Source organism: Amia ocellicauda, chromosome 15 (genome assembly GCF_036373705.1).
Source record: "Amia ocellicauda isolate fAmiCal2 chromosome 15, fAmiCal2.hap1, whole genome shotgun sequence".
In the NCBI taxonomy this organism is placed as follows: Eukaryota; Metazoa; Chordata; class Actinopteri; order Amiiformes; family Amiidae; genus Amia; species Amia ocellicauda.
The window spans coordinates 10327497-10343222 of NC_089864.1; the positions used below are offsets into that span (position 1 = coordinate 10327497).

General features: G+C 37.3%; 1 protein-coding gene across 16 annotated transcripts in view; it reads left to right on the plus strand.

Annotated features, from left to right (window-relative positions):
* Positions 1 to 15726, plus strand: part of nrcama (neuronal cell adhesion molecule a) — an 84252-nt gene that overhangs the window by 50387 nt on the left and 18139 nt on the right. For 7 of the 16 annotated variants that reach the window (XM_066687130.1, XM_066687134.1, XM_066687137.1 and 4 more), the window contains exons 3-17: positions 3520 to 3722; positions 5515 to 5532; positions 7461 to 7566; positions 7775 to 7971; positions 8599 to 8721; positions 9155 to 9325; positions 9633 to 9689; positions 11405 to 11516; positions 11679 to 11863; positions 12401 to 12532; positions 12750 to 12893; positions 13235 to 13346; positions 14104 to 14270; positions 14693 to 14840; positions 15002 to 15126. In XM_066687130.1, the coding sequence (XP_066543227.1) occupies positions 3629 to 3722; positions 5515 to 5532; positions 7461 to 7566; positions 7775 to 7971; positions 8599 to 8721; positions 9155 to 9325; positions 9633 to 9689; positions 11405 to 11516; positions 11679 to 11863; positions 12401 to 12532; positions 12750 to 12893; positions 13235 to 13346; positions 14104 to 14270; positions 14693 to 14840; positions 15002 to 15126 (1891 nt within the window). In that variant the 5' untranslated portion in view covers positions 3520 to 3628. Of the gene's footprint in view, positions 1 to 2172; positions 2271 to 3519; positions 3723 to 5514; positions 5533 to 7460; positions 7567 to 7774; positions 7972 to 8598; positions 8722 to 9154; positions 9326 to 9632; positions 9690 to 11404; positions 11517 to 11678; positions 11864 to 12400; positions 12533 to 12749; positions 12894 to 13234; positions 13347 to 14103; positions 14271 to 14692; positions 14841 to 15001; positions 15127 to 15726 lie in introns of those variants that run through there. The other 9 variants (XM_066687132.1, XM_066687139.1, XM_066687135.1 and 6 more) reach the window with 5 other exon arrangements.

Consider the following 15726-nt stretch of genomic DNA (forward strand, 5'->3'; position numbering starts at 1 on the left):
ACTCATAAAATGGCACATTATTTGGTTTAGGTCTTAATACCTGATAAAAGTTCAAAATGATCTTCCAAACCTTCAGTGGGCCATTGTAGGGCTTCTCAGCTTATTATTTTCTTCACAACCCTCTCGACAGTAGTTTTCTGTGTTTTTGCCTCAAACACAGGACTTGCGTGAATAATTCAATTTGTTACTTCACCCAATCACAGATATCTATGTGGTAATGAAACAATCTTTTTTTTTTTCCCTTTTTCAGTTAATGGTGACAATTAAAAACACACAAAGAGCACCAGACACTATTCAGAGGATTGCTTAAGCATCTGCAGTACATTTCTTGCTGTTTAAATTGCAATCAGATGATTAAGAGTGGTAATCTATTTAGAACAATAAACAGTTTACTGCTTTACTCCACGCAGAGTGAGGAAAGACTCATTGGCTGCTCATCACATTGCTTATCAATTGTCTGTGTTGTTGTGGTGTTCAGAATAAGCTTCCAAAAGCTGGAAGTCCTAGATATGGATACATAGAGAAACGTATTTCCCTAAATGAATCTTTTTACTCCATTGCCCCACTGATGCTGATGCTGAAAGCTGGGTTGCAGAATGATTGAAAGACTTATAATGACTCTGTTTTCATCAGTTTTGTATTCATGTATTTATGTATATTGGTTGGTGTACTTGTTTCAGCCTTTGTCAGATAAAGGGATGCAGACACAATCAGTGTGTGATTAAAATGGAGATATCTTCATAACCTTTCTGTTGTGTAGGACAGGTTACATGTATTTAAAAAGCAATCAATTAAACTTATGTTGATGGGGTGCAGTCAGGGGAAATGGGAGACTGGGGCCCACGCGTCTCCTTCTGCTCTTTGCTGTACAATATTTGTGTTGTGTTTTCTGTTTGAAGCACACTAAAAATAGAATGCATGCATGTGTGCCGATCTCACACGTGCTTCACAGCGGCATTGTGTGGGTTGGCACGTTGTGTGTGAGTGTCAGAGATACAGAACATGCATTAAAGGGTCTTCTTATTTTTGCTTGTCTTAAACTGCTGTTGATAGTTCCTATTTTTGGAGCTGTTACACCAAACAAAGGCAACTTAAATAGGCAACACTTGCCAATGGGAGAAAAATGGCAAATCAAACCCTAGAAGTAACAATCGAGACTTAACTTGATTAAAAAAATTATTGGATATAATGAGTATTCTAGGTCATTATTAGCATATAGAAATATTTGCAACTAATTTATTATGATCAGAGATCCTATATTAATGTCAAAGTGGCATATTATACTGCTTAAGGTTTTATAGAAACCATACTTATGCAGCTTAATATCCACTTGATGCAGCAGAACAAGGAGAATCTCTTCAGTTCTGCAGAACTGTATTTTAAACCAATGGTCAAATCTCCACCGTTGCAGTATTCAGATCCAGAGTGTTTCAGTCAGTGGAGAAGTGCATTCATTCTGGGTGAGGAATTGTTGAACACAGATTCAAGAGATTTCATTTATTTGACCTACTTGCAGTTCTAAATCTTTTGAATTGAATCCTCTTCCCAATCATGCTTCCCAGGCCCAGTGAGGGCTTCTACAGTGATACATAATGCATCTTAAACCCACTTACCTGTAGGAAGCAGCAGAAAACACTGCCAAGCAGAAAGTACTGCTAATTGAACATTATAGTGCATGCATTCTTGTCTTCGTTGAATGTTTATTGATTGTGTAGAATAATTGAATCTGGGTGTACTGGTATGTTTGGAATCCCTCACTCGATTGATAGATGAATACATTTCTTTTCTGCATGATTTTTAAAGGTAGATAGTTTTCTCTCTAATGCCAGTGCAGTATCTTATATTGTGTGTTTTGTTTTCCTGAATGGAAAAGCTTCGAGGTAGAGATCTGTGACTGAAATATAAGCTTTGCAAATCTTCCTCCTCTTTAAGGTATGAAGCAAATATTAACCAAATGTTGGCCGGAGTGTTAGTCACTATTTTTAAAGAACCAAGAGAATACATTAGGATAGTGCTGCGATCAATCTCCTAGCCTACTGGATTAGCCATCATGGGAGTAATTATTATGGCTAAATGCACACTAGCACAGTCACATTTATTTAGAACTAAGTAAGTAGATCAAACAATAGCACTCAGCAGCAGAGCAGTCGGGTTTGTCAATAATTACCCAGTAGACACCATGGAACCCGAATCTATTTGAAATGTTTCTATCAGAGAGAGAGCAGTCTTCAGTGTATTCACATTGCTGCTGGAAGTCAGACACATTTGTGGTGAGTGCTGAGTGATTTTATATTGTGTTTGTTTACTAAGAGTGATCATAACAAACAAATATCTAGTATGATGGAAATGTTCCATTCATATTATTTATTATTAAGGCATTAGAGATGCAGTTACATACAATTAATGTGTAATGAGATTGCTGTTGTTATTATTTTTAATAGATCCTTTGGGTAATCTGTGAAACACAATTTTGTGAAATTTGTGCTATGGATATTTCAGGGAGTTTTTATTTTTATTTTTAACTTAATTTTCAAAAGCCTTCGTAGATATTTTATGATTCACTTCTGGATATAACTGTATTATAACAGGCATAAGCAAAATAAATATTCAAATCCTCAAAGTATATCTGCAGTTGACTAGAATTTGATTTGTTGAAAGGAAAATACAAACATTTACATACCTCGAGCTGTTTTTGTCGAGGCTTAATACGGGTCCAGTAAGTAAAGTGGAAGCCAGAAAGGCATGGCAGAGCATCTTGGCATCTGCAATGGAAACCCAGGAAGAACTTGTGATTGTGAATGCGCTTACATGACTTATTTAATCGATAAATTATTCTTTTCAGGGCATCAAAGTGATTAAAGTAAACATCATCAACCTTGTATTATTATTATTGAATGGAGCCCTTCAGTGTGAACCGCAGATTGCATTTAAATGGTCTATAGCTTCTATTTCAACAAATACTTAAAATGAGATTCATCCCCTCAGTGCAATCAAGAAGATATGTGGTGACCAAAGTGAAGTACACTGATGTATTTCAGCACTACTAAGGTTACTTACTACTGCCAATGCTCTTACTATTTCTGCTTTCTTAGACTTATAAATACTGCGCTGCTGCAACATTTATTTGTGTGGATTTTGTATTTAAAATGTATTTTTAACTGAATAGGCACACAAAGCTTTTAACATGGTCCTTTACATTGTTCCTCTCAAACTATGTAAATGCTCTTTCTATTTTGTGATGATTTTTGGTGTTTTACATACAGGATTTGTGTCTAAAGAGCAGACAGAAACTTGTATGATTAATAGCCTGGAAGATTTACTAGTTAAAACAGTTTATTTGCCCACACGTTTTGCCGTTGTCCTGCCTTGCTCCCCGTGTCTGTCAGGCTGGGCTCTGGTTCACCGTGACCCTGTGCTGGATGATGCGGTTATTGAATACGGATGCATGGAAAGACATATTGTTATTCCTTCTGGTCACCATTTTTTTTAACGCCTGACAATCTGTGCTTCTCTTTCCAGCCACCTGCTTGTCTGGATGAGCAGAAACCCGAAGCTGTAGTCCTGGTTCGGGAGAGAAGAAGGACTGGGCGTTGTCAGTGCAGTGGAGGAGTTCAAACAGCACGTAAAGATGCAGAGAAAGAAAAGATTTTTAATAGCGGGTGGAGCCCCGCTGATGCTGTTAATGTGTCATGTGGTTACGGCCTTGGATGTACCTCTCGATCGTAAGTACAACAAAAATTACATTACTGAAAATTACTATATAACAACATGTACATGTATGTATATGCTCCCAGATCATACTACAATAATGTAAATGCATCTTAGAAAGGAGGAATATAAACTGAGAGAGAAAAGACAACAGGGAACAGTTTTGTTGTTCGCTTCTGTCGAATCAGCCATGCAATCCCAGCTGCCCATACTGTAGGCAGTCTGCCCCTCAGGTTTAGTATCCTATCGCTATCTACTCCTGTCCATTCACTCTTAATCACCTGACTGAGCTTGACAGAAGAGTGAAAGTGAAGAAGGATTACACTGTGGGTGAGGTGGCAGGATGGCCAAGAGATGAGAGCAGTGCATGCTGGAGTGAGTGATGAGTAATTTGGGCAAGAAAATGATGTTGTTTATCCAATTTGTAGTTCAAGAACAGTGTCTAAGAGTGCATATCTATCTGTCTTTCTATCTAGCTATCTACCAACCAGTAGGATTCAAATCGATGCCCAGTAACCTTATGATATATACAATGTAACAGTTTTTAATCTTCCTTCAGTTCTGTCTAACATTAGGAACCCACTGTTGTCCGCTTGTTTAAAAATTAATAACAGAGGAAACAATGAGACTTTTTCAAAGGCTGTGTGCTGTTCACAATCCTATTTGTAGAATAAATAACATTTGAAAGTGTATAGATTCTTTAAACCCCTTATCTAATCCTTGTGGATTTCTGTGTGAGTGAAAAGCAGAAAACAGTTGTGAAATGTCTCTTTTACTGTCTGAAGGTCTCTGTACCTACGTTCTAATCAGTCTCAATGCTTGTCTGCCTTTGCCAGTAAACTGACATTAATGATAAATGAAGTCACCCTTTCCATTATTTCTTTCTTGCAATGACTCCAAACCTGATTCAGATGGAGTTTAAGTATTATCAACCACAAAATCCCTCGGTAACATAACCTAAAAGCACAATAATTGTAGGTAGCGTGGCATTGATGATTTTATTTTGTGTTGACCTTTGTTGTTACTTTAATGTATTGATATACCTGGACAAATGTAATAACCGACCGAGACTGGGATTCCCCACAGAGCAGAGTACGTTTGACCAAATGCTCCCAGGGTTGGGGGATCTTGAGTCAGAGAGTTTTCTCAGCTCACTGCACATCCACAACTAATGTGGCCATAGAGTTTTCCACGAGAGGCTGCATTAATCACTGACCCCAAAGCTGTGACGTATTCATAGCACAGAGAGAGCCAACTCGTAAAATAAAAGACCACAGACATGGATTACAACATGCGTATCAATTAAAATAATAACTGTGTGCATTAATATACATCTGTAAGTGAAACAACGGAAATTCCAACCCATTGAGAGAGCATTATGAATACAAATCCCCTCTGAAATGAGTTTTTCCACATATAAAATTTTAAACTGGATGTTGCAAATAAACGAGTTGAGTGACTTATTAAAACTGCTATAAATGTTTTATTTGATCTGTTTTGTACCACTGGGTATTTGTTTTTCATCTTATTTTTTTCCTGTTAACCTGATTTTTTCAAGTTAATGTTATTATAAAACTGGAAAAAGTGAGGGGAAACAAATTGAAAAAAGTTTAACATGTACGTTAGTTTTACACACACTTGGCTTCAGTATGGATCTTGCCACTAACTGCACCTCAGATTGACTTAAATTGTAATCACATAAGGGGACAAATGTTCCAATGAGGAAAGTATTTTTTCCCTTCTTACTAACATCTGGTTTTCTTTACTCTGTCTACTTATTTATATGCTGATTCTTGGGGGAAAAAGCTAAAATTCTGGAAGGATGTAAGTCTGATGTTGATGTATTGTGGTTCTATAAGCTTGTGCACATGATTGCTGTGGCTTTTGGTTATATGTGCAATATTTTATTTCTTCACTTTTTATTTACCTGTGTGGAGTGGAGTGGTTTTGGTTTCAGCATGCTCCTCCGTTTATTTTTCGCATTGTTTGTTCCACGTGGCTTGGCTTGAAAATACAACTTCTCCACATTAACAGTGGACTTTCAAAACTGCTCCAACTAAAATACCCAAATATAGGCAATACAGTGGCAGACTTCAGTCATGTATATACAATTTTCCCTTTGGTCAGGAGCAAAATGTTTTGAAAATCACCCGTATTCAAACATACATCTATTGAAATACCAAAGCTAAATGAAGTGAGCTCCTTGCAAAGAAACATTATTATTATATTTGATGTATTATTATTATATTATCATATTTTTATGTATATGTAATGATAATGGATATAGGGCTGCATCAAACTGCATGACGTTATGATGAATAATTTGTGGTTATCCATTACATACTGCTCACAAAAGGTAGGGGACGTGATTATAAAAGCATATTTTTTAAATTATATATGGCTTGAAACTGAATCTCGTTCTTGGTGTGCTCTGAGGTTTGTATCGACAGGACTTTACAGTTGTGGAAACATAGTTAGGCTATGACTAGCACGTTCATATTTCTTCTAACAAAGTCTGCAACCAATTTGAAAAGGGAATTAATGGGTATAAAATCCAGTGACCATGTGACATCGCAGTGAAGATGGAAGTGGAAGAAGCGCTGGGATGGTCGAGAGAAGAAGGACACGAGCCACAGGACGGAAAGCCTCACAGTTTCCCATCATGGTTTCTATCCCCATTCTAGCAAATTTGAAATATCACAGATTTTACCCATGATGAACATCTGCGATGCAGCTCCTGTAGTGAAGACCCACTGCTGGTGTCTAGGCCTGTGCATGGCAACTGGAAAAATACAACACAACTCCCTCAACAGCAGGAATGGACCACAGTGATCAGATCTTTGTTAATTACTTTTGTGCTATAAATCTGAGAGCCTGTCTAGACTTCACTGTAGTCCCCCACCGTCAGGGACAGCAGCAATCGGCCTCAATCGAGTGTTAAAACATCATGCTCTCAGGTGTCATGATTCATGCTTTACCTTGGAGACAGCCTTGTTAGGATCTGACTTGTGTGGGAGAAGATTGTCAGCTTCTTTTGACCGTTGCTCACTGTCAAGGTGGCAGATTAATTTCCCAAGATGGCTCACCCTGCACTTTCTGTTTCTGACCACCACAAGAGGAGGAATGTTCACACCTTACATTGGCCAGTATTTTCCCTGGACCTCGAACCCATGGGACACGTTGGGAACACTCTTGGAAAATTGTCAGAATCCACAGAAGTTGGGCAAGGCTCTCAAAGAGGTGGAAGAACCAGTCACTGATGTAATGTGAAAAATTACTGGTTACCCCAGATCAGTGGTTATCTGTGTTGGTCCAGCTCTCTGTCCACTCAATCGAACCCTTAACTACCTCATCCTTGATGATAAAAGAGCACTGCCTGAGAAGAACTCTTTGAACCTGGGAATGCCACTGAAAATCACTGCTGGATGTTTTAAGGTGTCAGATAAAGACTTTTAATCTCCACCTCTCAAGTGAATGATCTGACTTCATTGATGTATGCTCCTGTGCATTTGTGTGGTGTTGCAATTTTACCATCCTCTCTCCTACATTGTGTGAGCAGTGCATGAAGTCTATATAGGCGCCACTTTGTGACCTACACAAAGGAACATGTCCATGCATGCTCTTGTGTTTTGCTGTGATTGAGGTTATGATTTTGATGATGTATTTGTTCAACTGCTTATTAGCTATTGAATGGTTCTTTAAAATAAAATGTGCAAAGTAGTCTTTGTCTAATACATCTTTCCTTGCCACAGTGCCGCAGCCACCTACCATTACTCACCAGTCTCCAAAGGACTACATCATAGACCCTCGGGAGAACATTGTTATCCACTGTGAAGCCAAAGGAAAACCACATCCCAGGTAGCTGTTTTCCAGTTACCATATTTGGCATCACAGTTTATAATCTGTTTTTATATTGATATATGTTGACATATGGACTGGTTAAGGAAGACTTCAAACTGTCATACTTTATTCAGTAAATATTTGTTTAGGATCCAGCACAGATGAGACAGAAATAGCTAATTCTGATATGGAAATATTTAATGATAATACTTTTTTGCATTCACAGCTTTTCGTGGACTAGAGATGGGACACATTTTGACATAGATAAGGATCCCAGGGTGACAATGAAGCCCAGCTCTGGGACGCTTGTCATTGACATCATCAGCGGAGGGAAAGCAGAGTCCTATGAAGGCGTGTACCAGTGCACTGCGAGGAATGAACACGGGACAGCGCTGTCCAACAATATCATCATACGGCAGTCCAGTAAGTCCTGCTTTGCTGAGAACAACTAACAAGTGGAAACCTTAACCTCTACTGACAAACGTAGGCCTGCTGTTAACAAACATATGTACATTTGTTCCTTATTTCATTTGTCTTAATTTGTGTATCATCTGTTTAACTATTTTTCTTTTCTCTCTTTTTCTGAATAATCATAAAAAGATTTTTTTTCAATCATCAAATTCATCTTGCTAGAAGGTAATGTCTGGAAGGGCGGCATGGAATTTATCCTCTGTACTTTTCCTGTTTGCTTGCCTGTCCTGTTAGTGCCCTGATATCAGGTCAATTAATGTGTAACTTCATTCCCGATATTTCACCTTGTTTAATATCTGCATTGTGTATCAATCATGCTTGACGTGTTTCCCATGAAACTCTTCTGAGATTTCAAAACTGGCAACAATATGGAGAACTCGTAGTGAGACATGAGCTGCTTTCTGTAAATTTAAACATATTCATAATTCACAATTATTTTACTTATTAATAATCAGCTGCCTTCATTATTAAACTGCTAATGTAGAGAGGGCTGTAATTAGGCACAGCTTGTATTTTCCATGTGTTGCTGATAGAATTCATTTTGCTTTACGGCTGATCGCTTTAATTTGCTTCTCCTAGGGTCCCCCTTGTGGTCTAAAGAGAAAGTTGAACCTATTTTAGTACAAGAAGGAGTCCCCCTGGTACTCCAGTGCCGCCCCCCTGCTGGACTCCCCCCTCCGATTATCTTCTGGATGAATAACAGTAAGTCGTTCTGAATACAGATGCGCTCTGAATAACTACTGTAAAAAAAAAATCCCATGAGACATCACCACATCTCATTGCAACAGTTATCTTAATAATACAATATAACTGAATCATTAAATCTAGGATAGAATAGATGTTTACTGTAGTTGCTGCACATAACACTCTCAACGCTGTCAGTGTGAGCTTTAATGATTGTTGCCACACCTGTGAATGGAATCATAACGCCTCAATACACAGTATCATCAATATATTTTATCAGACGCACTCTCATTCGTGTCAGAACTAGCTGACACCAGCATTCGAAGCTGGTTTACACACTCTTGTGAGGATGAAACGATAGTGATTGTTATATTAACAGACACTATGAGCTTCTCATTATTTAGTTAACCTCTTACGGTTCGAAGTGCAAATTTGTTTTCTTGTTGTTTAGATTTTCAGAGGCTGCCGCAAAACAGCCGAGTCTCTCAGGCTTTGAACGGGGACCTTTATTTTTCCAACGTGCAAACAGAAGACACGCGCAACGACTACATTTGCTATGCAAGGTTCACCCACACTCAAACCATACAGCAGAAGCAGCCCATTTCTGTGAAGGTGTTGAACAGTAAGTGCAGTCTATTGAATTGTATTAACAACCTGTCTACATGTATATTTTGCAAGAAAGGGAGGGGCATATATATAAATAATGTTTCATCTTTAACACTTGAGGAATAGTGGGAATATGTTAGATGTGATGAGAAAATGTCCGTTTGTCGTGTTCCATGCTGTTTGATCGATTATCTGATTAACTGTATCCGTTGTAAAGATTTTCCTTTTTAAAAGTGTTTTTTCTTTACCAGTCTTGTGACCCTCCTGATACACCGAGGCCTTCCCCATACTCTGCATGTTTATGATTCTTTGTTGTATTACAGTGGATGCAATCAATGAGACAATCGCAGCTTATTTGAATGACACTGATTTTTTTGGTGGTGAGTGATGGCGACCCCTAGTGATAACCCTCAAGTCTAACAACACTAGAGTTAGATCTCTGACATCAACCCACTCACCCTATCTCACCTTCCTCCATTGATTTCAAGTACAAAGAAAGTCTTCGTATATCTGTGTATCTATACCTAACCAACTTTATTCCTTGACTTTAAACTTCTAAAGAACGACTAAAGTACTAAAGTCTGATTCTTCTTCCTCTTCTAATGACCTGTGTCTGTTGTATCTTGTGCTTTATAGCGGCTTGTATTGAAAATGATTGCATGAAAAATGTACATGCATTGCAAATTTAGCAACATTGAAGCTACCAGTTCCATTTCTTTAAATCCAATCTCAAATATGAAAACTAACGAAAGGATAGAGAGTTTGACTATTATTATTATTATTATTATTATTATTATTATTATTATTATTATTATTATTATTATAGTTATGCACATAAGAAAACAAGATTGTGTAACAAAATCAGTATTTTCTGCATTGCATATGGATGGCTTTTGTGACTTTTTGAGATACAACTGCATGCAAGCATTAATTTTGAGATCTTGTTTATAATCATGCATAGAAATATTCTGATATAAAAGTTTGATCTCTTGAGCACTTTTGGGCACTATTTTTATTCAATATATTATCCTTAGTAGTTATATATTTGATAACAAAATGACTTAAGAGCATTATTACAGGAGCAACAGCATATGTGGCTAATGCCAGTAACTGTATTGAGCTCCCCTGGATGTTGCCACGACAAAGCACTGAAATGGAAGTGAATGAAAGCTTGCAAAACCAGGCTGCACTTTTCCTAAAAACTGCCCTTTCTCTGCACTTTTCATCCAGCCATTATAATGCACATTTCACATGATTACCCTTCATTCGTTTCTAATCCCTTTTATCATTTCTTATTCAATTTCTTTAGTAAGAGTGGGGACAAAAAGGTTGAAATAACTATCGAAACCCCAGAATAGTTTGAAATGACCAAATGATATGTGATTCCCACTATAGATATTACTGTAATTGTACGATGACTGTTATTTTGAGCTGTTTTGAAGCTGCTCAGCTGTTAACATCACCTTACTACTAAGGAGCTGTTCAGATAAGACCTTTCTGTTACAAAGGTGTGCTGGAATACAGGTACAAAAATAAAAAGTAGGATTTCACTTCAACTCAGTAGGAGTGCTGACCAAAGCTCCAGACACCTACCTCAACCAGACACTGGTTTGTGGGGTTGGATTCCAGATCCAGAGGATTTCACTCAAGCTTCAAATATTTTCATAAGGAGAAAGTAACAAGTAACAACATTAATATCTACATTCCTGGCATTCACGTCAATCAGTGCTATAGTTATTGATCTCATCTGGTTTCTAGTCATCTGCATGGCTAAAGCCACAACCACACATGAAAGTGTCATGTTGAGACGCTTCTGCTTTAACAATTGTTTAATGGTCTGTAGTTTCCCATCAGAATGACATGAAAAAGCATTTTCAACCAAGTATATTTTCACATCTTCAGCATCAGTCACTGTAAAGAGCGCATACATAGTGTAAATATGCACTTATTTTATGATTATTTCCATCAAAACTTCCACTAGGGAGGAATAAATAAAACTCTGGTTTATGTCATCTAATTGGAAACTGTGGAATGAGTGCTGAGAAAGCCTGAAGACAGGTATTGACTTGCTGAATGTTTTGTGTGCTCAATCCAGACAGCCCTGCGGGGGAAAGACGTCCATCGTTTCTGATTCCTATGGGGGCACAGAGCACAAAGCTGGTGCTGCGGGGACAGGTGCTGGAGATCGAATGTATCGCTGAGGGGCTGTAAGTCATCGACTCCAGAAACCGGTTTGGTTCACCTGTGTGGTCCTTTGCCAGCCCACTGAAGAAAATATTAGCATAAAATATGTTAATTTGCTCAAGCTCAAATTTTGAATGAATTTGTTTTTGTGCTTCCTATGAATTCTCGTCTTTATTTTTTCAAAGGCCAACCCCAGACATTACGTGGATTAAAGAAAGCGGAGAGCTACCAAGCAAAAGAACTTCATATGAAAGCTTCAACAAGACACTGAAGATTGTTGACGTCACCGAGGCCGATGCCGGGAGCTACCGATGCACAGCAAGGAATTCGATGGGATCTAATTTCCACATCATAACCGTTACAATCAAATGTACGTGATCAGAGGATTTTATAAACTATAGAATATATATAATTTTTAGCTCAGAATGACTTTTTACTCTAGCTGTATCATTGTATTTATCCAATTACTAAATTAGCAAACTAATAATTAATTTAGATAGGTAGTTATTTGTATAGATCCGTTACAACATGATTTTTTTTTTAAATAAACAGGTAACACTTTACATTAAGTGTCCCTAATTACTGTGTATTTACATTGTAATTACTTGATACTGTGCAAATACAGTGTAAATAGGCATAATTACAGTGGTAGTTACCAAGTAAATACACAGTAATTAGGGACACTAAATGTAAAGTGTTACTCTAGCACAGTAAAAACATTGTAACTATGCACAATTACAGTGTAAATACAGTGTAAACAGGCATAATTACACTGGTAGTTAGCAAGTAATTACAGTGTAAATATACAGTAATTGGGGACACTTAATGTAAAGTGTTACCAATAAATAAATTATTTGAAACAAAATATAAAACAATACATTAATTGCACACATTGTATTCGATACAGCTGCCCCATACTGGATTACAGCACCCAAGAATCTCATTCTCGCTCCTAAAGAGACTGGAGTTCTCACCTGTCGAGCCAATGGCATCCCAAAACCCTCCATCACTTGGACAATGAATGGCATATCTATTGAAAGTAAGTACAATTATTTTCAATCCATGTTTTGCACACTTCTGATTAAGGGTTTCCGTTGCTCTTGAGAACATCATGAATGTCAGTAAGTTCGTATTCCGAAGAGACTGACATTATTCCACTATTAATTTGCTTATATATAAAACTGGTAAATATAACTGTTAACAAGTGAAAAGGTTTGCTGCTGTGACTTAATAATTTACTGTATATATTTTCTTAGATTCTCCAAAAGACCCCAGCAGGAAAGTGGAAGATGACTCTATTATATTCACAGACGTTCAGACTGGGTCAAGTGCTGTGTACCAGTGCAACGCTTCGAACGAGTATGGGTATTTGCTGGCAAATGCTTTTGTGAATGTGCTTGGTGAGTCTGGTTCAAATTCAAAACAACATTACATTTGGCAAATGAAACAGGATTATCTGAAAAGTCTCATAGGCTCTTCTCAAACAGTTAGGAATTGAGGTGGAGATCACAATCACGATCTGCAATCACAAATATATGTACTTATAAAGGATGAAAGAAGGAGTGATGCATGCTGATATGAATCAATGATTCAATATCTCAAACTGATGCTGAGCTAATGACTTCAGCTGACATATGCCTAACAAGATTTATATTGAACAGTGAATTATGCTTAATAGGATTAAGTTGTATCTCTTTATATTTTTAAGCCTAACTTTCTTCCTCTATCCTGTTTATGTTAGCTGAGCCACCGAGAGTGCTGACTCCACCCAACAAAGTTTACCAGGTTATCACCAACAATCCTGCCTTACTTGACTGTGTCTCTTTTGGGTCACCCAAACCTAAAATTAAATGGTAAGTCATGCATTCAAATTAAAAAGCAGTAGTTCACAAAGATGTAACAGAATGAAAAATGTAATAAATCTACAATGCAGTTGGAATAAAAAAAATAGCCTGTGATATGATATTTGCATGAAAACAAACAAATTTTACTGAGGTCAAGGGTCAGAATTGTATATATACGCAGATAAACATATGTGTACATACAGTTAGGTCCATACATATTTGGACAGTGACACAATTGTCATCATTTTGGTTCAGTATGCCACCACAATGGATTTGAAAGGAAACGCCCTAATTTAATTCATGATTATGTTAGTTTGTCCAAATACTTTTGAGCACCTAAAACTGGGGGGACCACATACAAAAATGGGTGTAATTCCTACACTGTTCACCCAATTTGGATGTAACTACCCTCAAATTAAGTCCAAGTATTTATGTACCTAACTGTACATAAATACACACATGTGCTTGCCAAACACATAGTTGTAACTCTGTAACATCTGTACTTATTAATTCATTAGCACTTTCAATTACAATTGTTTTATCACATATCCCAAATGTTTAACACCAACTGAAACATTAACTAATGAGTGTTAAATGCTTACAAAGTTACACCCTGCATCGTGTGAGTTTCTAACTCTGTTGCTAAGTGATAAAGTATTATGTATTCACAGTTGTGTCAAATGGATGGTTTGAGTAATTAAAAATCTAATTTTCTAATCTAATTGTCTTTCATTGAAATGTAACCCCTTGGTTTTGTTTTCACAAGGTTCAAGGACAGCCAGACAAGTGTTTTGGATGGAGACCCTTATATTTTACATGAAAACGGTACTCTGGAGATCCACGTTGCCCAGACTGACCACAGTGGGAAATACACCTGCGTTGCAATGAATGATCTGGGCAACACAGAGAACCATGTCAGTCTGGAAGTGAAGCGTGAGTGAGCTGGATTCATTTCCACAGTACAATGAGGGAAATAAACCTTTTCATTCTCGCTGGCAGTGCTCAGCTGTACATTAGTAAAAATAGGCTGATCTACATATTAATAAAGATGGAAATAATGATATGCACTCATATGTTGCAGCTTTGTAAGACTGATTTTATAAACCAGAATAATAATTTAAACAATATTAATGTCACAATATAATTCATAAATATGTTTGTAACCAATAAACATATTCAGAAGCACTAAGATGATTAATTACACTTTTCTAGTGCAATTCTGTGTCTATAATAATGCAAACGCTGTCTTCTTTTTCATCATTCTTACATGACCCCAGCTTGAGGCAGAAGAAAATGTTTATTGTAAATTCACGATCATTTAATCCTGGTTTTCTATCCCCTCTCCAATGTTCTAGAACCAACAAGGATTATCAAACAGCCAGAATACAAAGTTGTGCAGATCAACAGGAGCGTGGTGTTTGAGTGCAAGGTCAAGCATGACCCGAGTCTGACGCCCACAATGACATGGCTGAAGGATGATGAGGAACTTCCAGATAACGAGAGGTACGTTCACGTTAATGTTAAAGTTTGTATTTGTGTGTCTGTATTTACACACATGTGGAAACAGAGAGACAGAGACAGAATGGTATTGCATAGTTAAGGAATATCATTAGAATGACAGAGTCTAATCCACTTACTTTAATCATTTTTCGTATACATTTTAGGTTCGTAGTTGGCCAGGAAAGTCTGACAATTAATGATATCACTGAAATCGATGAAGGCACTTATACTTGCATTATGAACACCTCCTTGGATGAAGACTCTGCAAAAGCCATGCTAACTGTTGTTGGTAAGATCATTTTACTTTATTTACTTACTTGCTGAACACATTCTGTGTTAGCTGGTTTAATAACTACCTTGTTATGTATAATATTCCTTTTTATAAATAAGGTTTTAAAATGTGTTTTTAAGCACTTTAAACTCTGTTTAACGTAAGTCACATTGTTCTAATGTTTTAGTTTAACACTTAGCACAAAGGTAATCTTCAGAAATAAAAAATGTGTTGCCTTAAATATGGATGCAGTAACTTAATAAATTGTGGTTCAAGCAATACTGAATACTTCCAATAACAACCCAGACTGTTGCAGCTGTCTTTAGTTCCTGCTTGTTCTTGGGGCCTTTTTTCTATCTCTCTGATTGGTTTGTTTTAATTGGTAAAAAACTGAAGGCAAAACGACCCAAGAACAAGCAGGAACTAAAGACAGCTGCAGTGCAGGCCTGGCAGAGCATCACCAGGGAAGAAACCCAGCATCTGGTGATGTCTATGGGTTCAGACTTCAGGCAGTCATTGACTGCAAAGGATTTGCCACCAAGTGTTGAGACTCACAATTTAATTCATGATTATGTTAGTTTGTCCAAATAGTTTTGAGCCCCTAAAACTGGGGGGACC